This window comes from Leptodactylus fuscus, chromosome 6 (assembly GCF_031893055.1).
Source record: "Leptodactylus fuscus isolate aLepFus1 chromosome 6, aLepFus1.hap2, whole genome shotgun sequence".
Classification (NCBI taxonomy): Eukaryota; Metazoa; Chordata; class Amphibia; order Anura; family Leptodactylidae; genus Leptodactylus; species Leptodactylus fuscus.
In genome coordinates, this window is record NC_134270.1 from 168086373 (window position 1) to 168102182 (window position 15810).

A 15810-nucleotide genomic window follows, 5' to 3' on the forward strand; every position below is an offset into this window, starting at 1 on the left:
TGGAAGGAAATGTTACACAATATACAAATAGAAATATATATGGAAATATCTGTATCCTCCGGCCCTGACTCTTATATATATCTCCCCTGTAGGTCTCTCCGGTACAGCAGACACAACCGGAACCCCAACAGGTAAGTAGAATACACAGATCCATTTCTTACATTGGCTTCAATCAGTTTCTCTTTATCCTCCTTAATGTCTTGTCTATGACTTCTTGTATCAGTGACTGTTGGTATCCCGAGCTCTCTTATAAGACATGGGCTTCTTCACATTATCCACTGTCTTCTTGGTGACAAGTAAGTTTCTCTCTCCTTCTGTAAATTTTTGATACAATGATGTAAAGGGAATGATTGATGGAATCTCAGACCTGTTGGTTATATATCAGTCTATTGGGTTTGTTCTGTTTCTATATGTAATTATATAATAGGATATATATGTAGATACATATTTTTTGTATCTTCTTGGGGATGGCCATATTATATACCTGACCCTTTTTGCCTGTATACTGTATCTGTTATAAAATGGCAGAGCAGCTGTATACAGGGATATAGATGTGATTTATACAGCAATATCTATTACACTCTCGTGGTTCAGTGCTTTTGGGTGACCCAGAGTATAAGAATGATTTATAGGGGGTCAAACCTGAGATTTTTGGAAAATACTTAAGGATCCTGGCTTGTTACAAACTGGTTCCCTCATCTCTACCCCTATGTGTATGGGCAGCAGCGCTCATGTATGACCATCACCATATTCATCTATACTGGAACTGATGGACATAGCCAAGTATAGCAATCTATTATCATTGCCAATCCCAAAGAGATGAATGGAACAGCAGCACATATACTTGGTCAGAGATGCAGATTATGATCAATGTAGCCAAACGGGGGGTCCTGACAATTGTGGAAACCTCCCCATTCACTTTACATTCACTGTGCAATAAGCCTATGCAAGTGAGCAGCGATTGATTTGCTTATTGTTGATCGTCTCTTGTTCTAGGGCGGCAACACCACTAATAGGGCCATTGAATACATTTTTGGTTTAACATGTATCAGTTCCTAAATCTTGTCTTGTATATAAAAAGTGTCACACTTATTAATATGGATTATTTTCTTCTTGTAGTCTTGCAGTGGAAAGTGGACAGTTGTGATATAGAAGGTAAGGGGAATACAATGTACCCGAAAAGGACAATTAGGGCAGAGATAACAATGGGGCACAAAAGGAACAAAAAGTTGTCTGCAATAAACCCACAGTAACTATTATTTACACCTTGTTGGATTACTGCCGATTGGTATGATTTCGTATCTGGGTATATCAAAAAGATAGACATATAGATGGAAAGGTTCTATGGGATGGAAATGTTGCACTTGGGGGCCTAATAAAGTCCTTCCATCTTATCACCATGTGTTGGGGGCTGCTGTGTCTTCTCGGAGGGGATATACAGGGAGATAAATAGAGTTACCTCTGATGTGATAATTCTCATCACTTGTCATAGATCATACAAAGCACATACATGATCTAGTCACATAGTACAGTATATTAAGATTGGAACAAGTGACTGTCTTATCTGTAGGAGTAAAGACAACACTCAGGAAAAGAAATGTCATGTATCAGTTCTGTCTATTCCTCTGGTTATCACTAGACTATTATTATTATTATTATTATTATTATTATTATTATCATCCTTTATATCGTTATCTCTTCTTGTCTCCAATGACCTATAATAAGATGACACCAGTAACTCCCAGTTTATTTCCCTCTTGTTGACCAGCTCAGGATTGTCCTGAGAACAGCACCTGTGATGTCTATGGAATTTGTTACTTAACCTGCGACAATGTGGATGATTTACATACAAAACCTTGTCCCGAGATTGCAAAAATCACCTGTAAATGTAATGAAGGATTCCTGGCTCAGTCCGGGACGTCTGGAGAAACCGTACAGTGTGTCAGACCTGAAGAGTGCAAAGCCACCTGCGGACCCAACAAGCACTATGAGCCCTACGGATCCGGCTGCCAACCAACATGTGAAGACCCAATTGTCCCCAAAATATGTGACAAGGAATGTTCTCCAAGATGTGTCTGTAATGAGGGATATGTTCTTTCTGGAAATACATGTGTAATACCAACTGAATGTGAAGTCCCCTCCAGTAATCCATAGATCATTTGTATCCGTCTGTAGCCGAGATATTCGGAAAGTTACTGAAACAATGCCGAAATAAAACTAAACACAGATGAAATAATGGGTTATTCTAGTCTTATCTAAATTGTATATTTACTATATGGGAAACTATGGGAACAAATTATAACCTTCTATACAAAGTCACATCGGCACAACCTGCGTAAATTCCCTGGGATGTATAACGTTTTCGGGCAAAGCCTTTCAGGAGCGTTCTGCAACCTTCAGCACTTCCAACCTGAAACCACTGACAGCGCATGTGTCACATTGTCCTAATAAAGCTGTTTCTACATCTATATTCAGAGTGCACTCTCTATTGGTGGTGAGACTCTACCGTATTCCTAATAAAGAGGTTTAATAATGTTTCTATTAATACTTGTTCTGTGTGATTGCTTTTGGTGTGTTTACCCACTGACACATGACAGGTACCCTATGGGGTACACAAGCCAGAAGCAGAGAATCCAAAAGTTTGATGCACACTGAAAAAGTTTTATCACAATTCAGAGTTTACATTTTTCTCTGAAACATAGTGTACAACAAAAAGCCAACAAAAATTATCCCAACACTGCGGCACAAACAATGTGGAAGAGTAGAAAGTGATGGACCCAACATCACCCCAGATCGGGGACCAATAGATGGAAGATGTTTTCCATCACTTATTTCTTGAGTACTACTACTAATAATAATAATAATAAAAAATTTTATTTATATAGCCCCAACATATTCCGCAGCGCTGTACAATTTGTAGGGTTCAAATACAGACAGAAAGATACATTACAAAGAAAGTCATTTCACACAATGGGACTGAGGGCCCTGCTCACAAGAGCTTACAATCTATGAGGTAAAGGCGGTGACACAAGAGGTAGCAGGGGCGGTATTACTTATACAGAGGTCAGACACTTTTGTAATAGAGGTGACTGTCATTACACAAACATAAGACTTTATGAGCCGTCACCAGACGTGTCCTGTAACATGTGGATGGAGCTTGGACCTATAAAGTTAGCATGAGATGACATCATATCATGTGGGGTAATGTGGGAGCGGGGACAGAGGAGGGTTAAGGGTTTACGTTAGACATTGTGATCGGCCTGTCTGATAAGATGCGTCTTTAGTTTGCGTTTGAAACTATAGAAATTGGGAGTTAATCTGATTGTCCGGGGTAGAGCATTCCAGAGAAGTGGTGCAGCTCGGGAGAAGTCTTGTATACGAGCGTGGGAGGTTCTGATAATAGAGGATGTAAGTGTTAGGTCATTGAGTGAGCGGAGAACACGGGTTGGGTGGTAGACAGAGATGTGGGAGGAAATGTATGGGGGTGCGGCATTATGGAGAGCCTTGTGGAGGAGGGGGATAACTTTATATTTTATTCTATAATGAATAGGCAGCCAATGTAGCGACTGGCACAGACCAGAGGCATCGCTGTAGCGTCTAGCCTGATAGATGAGCCTGGCCGCTGCATTCAGAATAGATTGTAGAGGGGAGAGTTTAGTGAGGGGAAGACCGATTAGTAAGGAGTTACAGTAGTCAAGGCGAGAATGAATCAGAGAGACAATAAGTGTCTTTAGTGTATCTCTGGTAAGGAAAGGACGTATTCTGGAGATGTTTTTGAGGTGGAGGTGACATGAGCGTGCAAGTGATTCAACATGAGGGGTGAAGGAAAGGTTTGCGTCAAACATCACCCCAAGGCAGCGGGCCTGCTGCCTAGGAGTTATAGTAAGGCCTGAGACTGCAATGGATATATCAGGGACAGATCTATTAGTTGGTGGAAACAGTAGTAGTTCAGTCTTAGAGAGATTTAGTTTCAGATAGAGTGAGGACATGATATTTGAGACAGCGGAGAGACAGTCACTGGTGTTCTGTATGAGTACAGGGGTGATGTCACGGGAAGATGTGTATAATTGGGTGTCATCAGCATAAAGATGGTACCTGAAGCCAAATCTGGCAATGGTTTGTACAAAAAGTTATCAGAATTTTATCAAAATTTGTTTTTTTTTCAAAGTTTTGTATTTTTGTAAAGGGGCTAAAATGTAAATAAAGCTATATAAATTTGGTATCTGTTAAATACAACCAGAATGTAGAATACAGGCGACATGTTATTTTGGTAACACCGTAAAGACAAAGCCTATAAGAAAGTCGCACAAACGCACTTTCTCCAATGTCGCCCCATTCTGAATATTTTCCATCTTCCAGCACATTGTACAGAATAATAAATGACACTATTATAAAGAACAATTTATCCTGCAAACACTAAGCCCTCATATGGCTCTGAGAACAGAGAATAACAATGTAATGAGGTTTGGAAGGTGGGGAGGGAAAATGGAAACTAAAAAATGTCACTAGTAGGAAAGGGTTAAATGGTACCAATATGAAGGACAATTTGTCCTGGGAAAATGAAGCCTCATCCAGCTCTATAAATAATGATAGTTAGGGCTTGTAGAAGGTGGGAAGTAAAAGACAAAAACCAAAAGACAGGAAGTGGAGAGAAATTCTGCTGGCAATTCAATAGAATCTACTGTGTACATAGACAGAGCATCCAATCTAGAGAGATGACCGCCATACTGTGGGATTGTCCCTTCTAGGATAATATATCTTACTCTGCTACCTGTCACCTTCTACCTTCTGGAATAGGCCGAGATTCCCCCAAATAAGACAAGGTCTGATATTACTTTTTGCTATGAGAGATGGGTTAGGACTTATTTTCAGGAGATGTCTTATTATATTCATGAAGAACAATCCGCTCTCCAGAACCCCTTATACCCAGAACAATGATGGGCTCACACACACAGATCCTTCTTGGACTCGCCCACAGTGTTTTTTGATCCCCCAAATAGTAGAACAATAGTAGATACCCCCGGTGGGTGACGTTCCATATGTGAGTATGTATATGAGCTGGTGTGGCCCCCAGTACAGGTCTATACATTATATAGAATCACACAACCACAGATTCATTCCTAGATCTTTATTACAAAACAACAATGTGTTACATTTATAAAAAATAAATAAATTCTTTCTTTATATAATATATACAGCCCCTCCCCCTCCCTGGGACCAGCACCCCACACCCTACATCCAGTAGAGGCGATTCTGGTTAGTACTGGGACAGAGATGGGGGGTTCTCCATGATGGAAACCACAGAGGAGACGAGGTCCGGTACACAGCTCCGGTGTCCTGAAAGACAAGAAGACAGAACGTCATGAAAAATAATTATCAGTGTACCCCAAGTGTCAGTATGTCCTCCTCCTGTACCCCAAGTGTCAGTATGTCATCCTCCTGTACCCCAAGTGTCAGTATGTCATCCTCCTGTACCCCAAGTGTCAGTATGTCATCCTCCTGTACCCCAAGTGTCAGTATGTCATCCTCCTATACCCCAAGTGTCAGTATGTCCTCCTCCTGTACCCCAAGTGTCAGTATGTCATCCTCCTGTACCCCAACTATCAGTATGTCATCCTCCTATACCCCAAGTGTCAGTATGTCATCCTCCTATACCCCACGTGTCAGTATGTCATCCTCCTGTACCCCAAGTGTCAGTGTGTCATCCTCCTGTACCCCAAGTGTCAGTATGTCATCCTCCTGTACCCCAAGTGTCAGTATGTCCTCCTCCTATACCCCAAGTGTCAGTATGTCATCCTCCTGTACCCCAAGTGTCAGTATGTCCTCCTCCTGTACCCCAAGTGTCAGTATGTCATCCTCCTGTACCCCAAGTGTCAGTATGTCATCCTCCTGTACCCCAACTATCAGTATGTCATCCTCCTGTACCCCAAGTGTCAGTATGTCATCCTCCTGTACTCCAAGTGTCAGTGTGTCATCCTCCTGTACCCCAAGTGTCAGTATGTCATCCTCCTGTACCCCAAGTGTCAGTATGTCATCCTTCTGTACCCCAAGTGTCAGTGTGTCCTCCTCCCTTACCCATAATGTCAGACAGCTGTTCTAGAGTAGCAAAGTTATAGATTTCTCACCTCTCTTATTATGGGTTTCGCCCATATTTGATCCTCACCCACAATCTGGAACATTACAGGGGTAGAGGATCCCTCACTGTGAGTTTCTATCCCACTGTCACTACCAGAGCTTATGGGTGATGATCTTGAATCGCCTCTTTTGCAGCTGCCATCTTCTGGAGTAGATCCAGGGAACTTGTTCTCCTGAGGGTCTGAGGGTCTTGAGTTACCAGGAACACGGGCCGTTCTTGGATCAAAGGTGGCCACAGTGTAAGGAATCCCCTCCTCCCCCAACCTGTCCAAAGATAGATCAATAAGATATCAGTATTGGAAATCATTAACTACTATCCTTACTGAGTATTATAAAGTAGAGGGACTACTCACCGACAGGAGACCTCATAAGGGTCAATCCACAGGGTCAATTCTTTTGGGAGGGTCAAATCCTGGTACTTCAGCCCACTGTAGCTGCAGGCTTCCAGGATACTTTCCTCCCGATCATGCCTATTGATCCTGATACACCTGAAAGGTAAAAGTCAGCCATTATAGAGGAGATGCCGATGGTACAAGATGGGATTTATTTTACACACGTCATCAGACCAATGTGTGAGCTGAATGATAAATCAGTATGGGGGAATAGTTGGAGAAGCCGACACATCACATCCATTTATATCCAGATAGAACTGGGGAGTTACCTGTAGGCTTGACCTTTGATGGGCTTGTCTGGATACCAGTGACCTTGAAACTTTTCGCACAATATCTGGGCCAGTATTGCTCCAAAAATTTCAATTCTCATTGTGTTTAATTTGTTCCCTTTGTTGGCCAAAGTTTTTATGTATTCCACGCCGGCCTTCAGCTCCTCCCTCATCTCCACTGGGACAAAGAAGTAGGCGTCCATTGTATCTGAAGGAGGAAAAAAGAGGATATTGCCTTTTATTAGTCATGCGGGGTAAAATATACTGTATACTACTGATGGGTGGGCAGTGGAGCTTCACCTGTATAGTAATATATGCTGTGGTGGCAAAACCTAAAACATCCTGAGCAAACACAGAAGATCCCCGGCCATCACATCTTATCTAGTAGCTAGAGCCAAGAGAGACCTTCTAACATGGCGGACTACCAACTGATGTAATAACAGAGCCAATACTGTCATGTAGCCAACAGCCCCGACATCTCAGCTTCATAACTACAATATTACATCAACATTACAATTATCAATTGAAGTATTTTCTTCTAATTTCCATCTGTTACTAGAGGTAAAGGACACCTGACACTATAATCCTCATATGTCTAGAGGGCGAGAAGAAAGTATATTTGTATATAAAGGAACTAGTGTAAGTGAGAGCCAAGAAAGTGGCCGCACCCCGTGACCTGAGCAAATGATGTCATTATATATAGAAATTATACCAAGAAAACAATAAACCTAATTAACTCCTAAATCACTTCCATTCCCCTGTAAGTGCCCCCAACATACACATCACATAAAGACAAATATATATATATATACACAGCAACTAAGTAGAGACCATCACAACCTCCAAGGCACAACTCACAGAACAGCCAATAAACACAGATATGAGCATATATATATATATATATATATATATATATATATATATATATATATATATATAGTAAGTCATAAATACAGAAATAGAATTCCTCTAAACTGGTTACATTGTTGCCCAACCATCCATACAAACATCTCCTCACTTGTACAACTCATGAAAGAAACAAAAAAATTACAAAATCTTACAATGTTCCCCAGATAGTAGGAAGCCATTTATAACAATGTCCATTATAGTAGAAATCCAAACCCAATGGAGATTCACATTGTACAAGGAAGCAGAGAGAGAAACAATTACACAACCGAGAATTCTCCACAAATTTGTACAATTGTTTTTCTCATAAAGCAGCAGAAAATAATTCCAAGAAATCACATTGTCTTATAGATAAAAGCCCGGCCACAAGGAGGAGAGAGGGGGGAAGAAAGTGCTGATTCTAATACAGTATTTGGGGTGGGGGAGTCATGTAATTCCCAGTGAGTATTATAAGAGGTAAGGGGCGCCCGAGAACTATGGGCCACACATATCAAATAGGTCTAGAAACAGCTTTCATGTTCCTAAATAGTAACCCATAAAATCTAATTGGATGTGATGGGAAACGATGACCCAAGAAGGGCCATGTGGGCCGTATACTCACAGACCACAATATACCAGTCAGATGGGTTCTCCTATATAAATGATGTCACACCAGAGGATTCCCAAATATAATAAACTATCACCAAGGTTAGTGTAAGACTAATATCTGATAATATCTAAGAAATCCCTAAAAGTTATAAACTGAAGTATAAAAACCCCATAAATTCCATGTAAGTTTCCCCTTGCAGATATATTGTGTAGAGTGTGATAGGAGGGGGCGGCGGGATCACTTACCGTACAGGTGATGGGTAGATAGATCTCTGCTGAGAAGGATGGAAGGAGACAATGTCCTCTAGAGCTGACCAGGAGTGTGACTGAGGGGGAAGGGAAGACCCTTCTTTATATCTGTGTCAGGGCTGGGGGGGTCTGTGATTGTCTCCCCCACCACTGATTAAATATCATTTACATAACACAAGTCTATTCAATAGGTAAAAGTTACCCCCAAGACATCAGACTGGAAAAGTGTCCATGAAATGTCTCCTGGTGAGTAATAGATAAATTCCTACTATTGTACGGACACCTTGTTATATTATATCTAAGGGGGGGTTTCTGGTCTGATGGTTTGGGGGTCACTTTTACCTGTGGAATAGACTTGTGTTATGTAAATGATATTCCCATCCCCTAATACAATGACTGGTGGGGAGACAATCACAGACCCCCCAACACCTCCACATCTTCACCGCTCAGAGAGTAAGGAGATGGAGTCTCATGTTTGTAGACTAACAACACAACACAATATATATATATATACAGATCTATGGATATGGGAGATAAATAGAGAACGGCAAATAATAGCAAGAAAATTAATTAAAAATAAAATAATGAATTTAGATTTTTTATTCCATAACCAGCAATGTATATATCATATCTATCTGCATGTATACAATGAAGAAGGTTGGAGTTGGGGGGGGGGGGGGGGTCCTGTGAGTTTCTCCCCCTCCAGTCATTGTATTTGGCAGTGTGAATATCATTTACATAACACAAGTCTATTTAGTAGGTTAAAGTTCCCCCCAATACATCAGACTAGAGAAGTTTCCATCAGATTTTCCTCTATTGTATTGTAACTTCCCTTCTAAATCGTTTCCTTACATAAAATCTCCCCCTTGCTCTCTCCAGACACTGGTCAGATATTGGGGAGGGGTCTGAGGTATTGGGGATAGGGGTAGGGGCGGCTGTGTCCTGTCTTATTATTTCATGGCCCTGATACAATTCTCCATGATCACAATAGACTCTGCAGAGACCTCACACCTGTCTGGCACAATCTTAGTAGCCGCAGCCTTGTCAATCCCATTATTTCTGGCTCCGCCATTACCATCTCTATACTGGATGATTACAATATGCCCATATTCACATTCGCCGCCTCACACACAGACACTGGACACTTCCTATGTAGATAAGGGAGGGAATAGAGACAATCACATAGAATTTAGTTATAATAAAGATAATGGCGTCTTGTTTCCACCAGATGACCTCACCAAAGACTTGTATAGTGAGAGGAAAGAAACCCAATGTATTGTATGTAGATGTAGTGAGGGGGTGACTATGTATGGAGGACACATCTATGGGGTCATGTGCCCCCTACTGTCACTGATGGGGCCATCATACAAACACACAAGGCCTCGGATATACTGAATACACCTACAGACTATACACCAGCTACAAGACTGACAAAAGAGCAAACTTTATTCATGAATTATCCAAATTTTTGAATTTATAATTTTTTTTAACTTTTTAAGGTTTACAGCTCAACTTTTTTAAAATTTCAAACTCTGGAGCAGAATAGTTGGAGGCCCAAAACAATAACTCTCTGATACATAAATCCCCTCAGCTCTTTGGGCCGATGTGCCGGGTCTTCTCTTCCAGCGATATCAGGTAAAGCGCATGACATTGATGTAGAGTGGGGCGAGTAATCGAAATATAACCGAAACTACGAGATTTTGGGTATTACAATATTTACAGTTTCGTCTTCTCAGACCCCAGAATATAATAAGTGACGGCCCAGAGGAGGAGATCAAACAGAACAGAGTTATCACCTCTCCGGGTGTTTTGTGCTCCTGTCTGTGATTGGGCCTCAGTGGTCACATGGCGTTACGACATTTGTATCTATGCGTCACAACGCCACGTGGTGCTGAGGCAATTTTATTTAGGTCATAGTCTACCAGTCCTGAGTTGATGTTATATGCGCTAATACAGTTGATGATGGGTCATAAAACATGGCGCTCGCTCAAAACCAGACCAAACACAATAATGGGAAACAAACAAAACTGAGAGGAATACTCAACGTAATTAGGGATAAAATACAACAATCTTTATTGAAAAAATGTAAAAGTTATATGAAAGAAAAACCACCAATAGAACAAAAAGGGATTCCTGGCTACATACTGATCCACACCAATAAGGTAGTAATGTATATAGTAGCCATATGAAAATAAACACGAACAGTCAAATATGAGGACGGCAGCCCAAAATTGGGTTACCATTGGCACGTTAGCCCCCGCGATATGCGATAGTAACAGTACAAAAATGCATATAAATAATAGAATGGAACCATGGCAAATCTAAGGGAATATGGTTATTAACACCTAGTGGCTGTCTGATTAGTGTAAATATACTGTGCATGTGCAAAGGGCTAAATCAGTAATGCCACAATAGTCATGACAGATGGACAACAGTTTGTGGAAAACCATGACAAAACTGAAATAAACGCAATGAAATAATTCACATACCCATATTAACTGTGTGTGGTAGTTGGACCAGTACCGAGGAGGACCCTTACCCCAACACGCGTTTCGGTGCTGCCTTCTTCCGGGGGCGGCACAATAATGGCCAGATCTGCGCTGTATTACAGAGACTTGAAATCTGAAACAAGCGATGTAATGTAATATATATTTATGAATATAATCTAATCCTTTTCCCAAATCACAAATATAAATAAAGAATCAAAAACAAGTTACTTTATTTTTTTATAGTATAAGACGGACCGGACCATAAACTATAAAATATATAAAAAAGATTTTTCAAAAAATGTATATAAAGAAAATCAAATCCCTCCTTTTCCTAGATGACAAATAATAAGAACACATTATACATCCGCACATCCACAAATGCTGCAACTACAAACATCGAAAAATATTTTCCCCATACAGAGGAAGCCACAGAGGGAAAAAAATTAAAATGTCCAAATGGGAGTTTTTAATCACTTTTTCATAAAATTTTTGGGAACCAAAAACAGTCAGACGTTCGCTAAATGGCATTAATAAAAAGTAAAACTGGCCCCGTAACAAATACTTCTTATACCACGGGGAGAACATACAAACTCCTTGGACATGTTGCTCCTGGCGAGATTCAAACCCAGGACTCCACCGCTACAAGGCTGCAGTGCTAACCACCATGTTGCCCCTGACTCCAAGAAATTTTTGAATATTTGTTAAGTTGTTAAATCAAAAAAAAAAATATTAATTTAGTATCACTGTAACCGCACCGGCCCACAGAATATAGGTAACATGTCACGTTGGCTGCACAGTGAGCGCTGCACAAAGAAAACCCGTAAGAAGATTAGTTACTGATTAGAGATGAGCGAACAGTGTTCTATCGAACTCATGTTCGATCGGATATTAGGCTGTTCGGCATGTTCGAATCGAATCGAACACCGCGTGGTAAAGTGCGCCATTACTCGATTCCCCTCCCACCTTCCCTGGCGCCTTTTTTGCTCCAATAACAGCGCAGGGTAGGTGGGACAGGAACTACGACACCGGTGACGTTGAGAAAAGTAGGCAAAACCCATTGGCTGCCGAAAACATGTGACCTCTAATTTAAAAGAACAGCGACGCCCAGGTTCGCGTCATTCTGAGCTGGCAATTCACCGAGGAGGGAGGTTTCCGTCCAGCTAGCTAGGGCTTAGATTCTGGGTAGGCAGGGACAGGCTAGGATAGGAAGGAGAAGACAACCAACAGCTCTTATAAGAGCTAAATTCCAGGGAGAAGCTTGTCAGTGTAACGTGGCACTGACGGGCTCAATCGCCGCAACCCAGCTTTCCCAGGATCCTGAATGGAATACACTGTCAGTGTATTCCCGTATACCCGATATATACCCCCGATACCCGTTCCAACGGTGTGCCCCCCCACCTTCACCCCAGAAATACCCTGCAAGTCCCCTAGCAATAGAATTGGGGCTATATACACCCACAATTTTTACTACTGGTATATAGTGCCATTGTCTGACTGGGAATTAAAAGAATATATGGGGGTTACGTGCACCCACAATTTTTACTACTGATATACAGTGCCATTGTCTGACTGGGAATTAAAAGAATATATGGGGGTTACGTGCACCCACAATTTTTACTACTGCTATACAGTGCCATTGTCTCACTGGGAATTCAAAGAATATATGGGGGTTACGTGCACCCACAATTTTTACTACTGCTATACAGTGCCATTGTCTCACTGGGAATTCAAAGAATATATTGGGGTTATGTGCACCCACAATTTTTGCTACTGGTATATAGTGCCATTGTCTGACTGGGAATTCAAAGAATATATTGGGGTTACGTGCACCCACAATTTTTACTACTGGTATACAGTGCCATTGTCTGACTGGGAATTCAAAGAATATATTGGGGTTACGTGCACCCACAATTTTTACTACTGGTATACAGTGCCATTGTCTGACTGGGAATTCAAAGAATATATTGGGGTTATGTGCACCCACAATTTTTGCTACTGGTATATAGTGCCATTGTCTGACTGGGAATTCAAAGAATATATGGGGGTTACGTGCACCCACAATTTTTGCTACTGCTATACAGTGCCATTGTCTCACTGGGAATTCAAAGAATATATTGGGGTTATGTGCACCCACAATTTTTGCTACTGGTATACAGTGCCATTGTCTGACTGGGAATTCAAAGAATATATTGGGGTTATGTGCACCCACAATTTTTACTACTGGTATACAGTGCCATTGTCTCACTGGTAATTCAAAGAATATATTGGGGTTATGTGCACCCACAATTTTTGCTACTGGTATATAGTGCCATTGTCTGACTGGGAAGTCAAAGAATATATTGGGGTTATGTGCACCCACAATTTTTACTACTGGTATACAGTGCCATTGTCTCACTGGGAATTCAAAGAATATATTGGGGTTACGTGCACCCACAATTTTTACTACTGGTATACAGTGCCATTGTCTGACTGGGAATTCAAAGAATATATTGGGGTTACGTGCACCCACAATTTTTACTACTGGTATACAGTGCCATTGTCTCACTGGTAATTCAAAGAATATATTGGGGTTATGTGCACCCACAATTTTTGCTACTGGTATATAGTGCCGTTGTCTGACTGGGAATTCAAAGAATATATGGGGGTTACGTGCACCCACAATTTTTGCTACTGCTATACAGTGCCATTGTCTCACTGGGAATTCAAAGAATATATTGGGGTTACGTGCACCCACAATTTTTACTACTGGTATACAGTGCCATTGTCTGACTGGGAATTCAAAGAATATATTGGGGTTACGTGCACCCACAATTTTTACTACTGGTATACAGTGCCATTGTCTCACTGGGAATTCAAAGAATATATGGGGGTTACGTGCACCCACAATTTTTGCTACTGCTATACAGTGCCATTGTCTCACTGGGAATTCAAAGAATATATTGGGGTTATGTGCACCCACAATTTTTACTACTGGTATACAGTGCCATTGTCTGACTGGGAATTCAAAGAATATATTGGGGTTATGTGCACCCACAATTTTTGCTACTGCTATACAGTGCCATTGTCTCACTGGGAATTCAAAGAATATATTGGGGTTATGTGCACCCACAATTTTTGCTACTGCTATACAGTGCCATTGTCTCACTGGGAATTCAAAGAATATATTGGGGTTACGTGCACCCACAATTTTTGCTACTGGTAGATAGTGCCATTGTCTCACTGGGAATTCCACAAATAATTTGGGGATTCATTCACCCTACATCTCAGGCTCTTGCCATATTCACCCAGGTTGTCAGTGCTGCACCAGCTCGTTCCCAGACAGCTCGGCCCGAAAAACACGTTACCTATATAGAGGATTTGGACAATGAAGACAACATGTTCTAAATCTAATGTCTGCACCTTCTCCAGAATTAAAATAAAGGCAGCGTTTAACTTTCAAATAGCACTGCACAAAGGAAGAGCTTATCAGCTTGTCTCATGACATGCTACTGAAAAGTGTCATTTGTGTATCTTAATGTAAATATAGTTGTATAAGCTTTTTGGGTTTTAGGCACTGCCAAGTTATTTATTACCACCCGCTCCCTAATAATGATGATGACGCCAAAGTCACTGTGGGTGTTCAGAGCTCACAGCTTTGGGTGACATTTGTCTTGCTCTCTGTCGGTACCAGCTGTCTTTTTGGATACCGTAAAGTTATGTTGACTTTATTAACAGCTATAGAAGCTTTAGCCAGGTTGTGACGGTGTGTAACCCTAACAACACTAAGTGGGATACACATTAATAGTCAGTCTATGTACGCTAAACGTATCACTGAAGTAATTTTTTTTCCCTCTCCCCTAATATAAGAAAGGAACAGACATTAGACCTAGACCGGGGTTCGAGGCTTGTAAAAATCCAGTATTATTTGTTCTTCATGATGTGAAATATGTGTTGAAAAGCAACCCAAGATGAAGTCAGCCATGTGTGCCAGTGTGTTACTTGGCATGCCTTTGCTGGCCCCAACTGTAAGGGTCACTCTCCATTTCCTCCATTTTCCACTCCCCTTCACACCATTTGTGGTGAAGCAATGGGATGCACTGAAGTGCACCCTCTAGCCTCGTGTGGGATAGGGACATCAGATGCCACTCCAACCCCCTCGTCTTCCTCCGCCAGCCAACGGTGCGAAGATGAGAGGAGTGTGCTCTGAATGTTTTCTGCCTAGCAGAGGCTAGTTCTCACTTACGAAAATGGCCCCACTTTGACCTGTATATCAGGCACAATGGTGTAGGTTTCAAAGAAACATGGCACCAACAAGTTGGAAAACGTGGGCCATGCGTGGACTGTGTTTGAGTCTGGCAAGCTCCAGATCTGCTACCAGGTTCCAGCCATTATCACAGGCGCAAAAATGCCAGGCCCCAGGTGTAGCAGGGAAAAAAAATGCCATCTCAGCCAGGATGGCATCCCTGACCTCGGAGGCACTGTGCTGTCTGTCCCCCAAGCTGATCAGTTTCAGCACGGCCTGCTGACATTTCCCCACGCCAGTGTTACAGCGTTTGCCGCTTGCAGCTGGGGTGGAGGTTGCAGCATCGTAGGGTTTCAGTCTACTCCTGCCATGAATTTTGGCCTGGGAGAGGAGATAGGCCACCCCAGTTTGCACCCGGGGAACAGACTCCACCACATTCACCCTGCCTGTCATTAAAGATAAGCACTGCAGCATCCCTGACCACAGGCGCTTGTCCATGTGTCGGTGGTCAAGTGGACCTTGCAGCAAAGCGCAGAGCTCTGGGCCCGACTGATGTTATG

At 41.8% G+C, this 15810-nt stretch overlaps 1 protein-coding gene across 1 annotated transcript; it reads right to left on the reverse strand.

Moving 5' to 3' along the window:
* Positions 1 to 5257: 5257 nt before the first annotated feature.
* LOC142209159 (protein BTG4-like) lies at positions 5258 to 6969 on the reverse strand. The gene is made up of 4 exons (XM_075278092.1): positions 6797 to 6969; positions 6489 to 6623; positions 6203 to 6399; positions 5258 to 5337 (listed from the first exon to the last, which is right to left on the reverse strand). Exons 1-4 carry the CDS (start codon positions 6967 to 6969, stop codon positions 5258 to 5260), a joined length of 585 nt encoding a protein of 194 aa, XP_075134193.1.
* Between the last annotated feature and the right edge of the window lie 8841 nt (positions 6970 to 15810).

What these genes read in the sequence shown, in the direction of transcription:
- LOC142209159 (XM_075278092.1), bottom strand. Translation starts at nt 6,969, where the DNA reads ATGAGGGAGGAGCTGAAGGCCGGCGTGGAATACATAAAAACTTTGGCC. An exon ending in ATCAAAGGTCAAGCCTACAG is followed by an intron (nt 6,624 to 6,796) that starts GTAACTCCCCAG and finishes TTTACCTTTCAG; the next exon opens with GTGTATCAGGATCAATAGGC. An exon ending in CCTTATGAGGTCTCCTGTCG is followed by an intron (nt 6,400 to 6,488) that starts GTGAGTAGTCCC and finishes ATCTTTGGACAG; the next exon opens with GTTGGGGGAGGAGGGGATTC.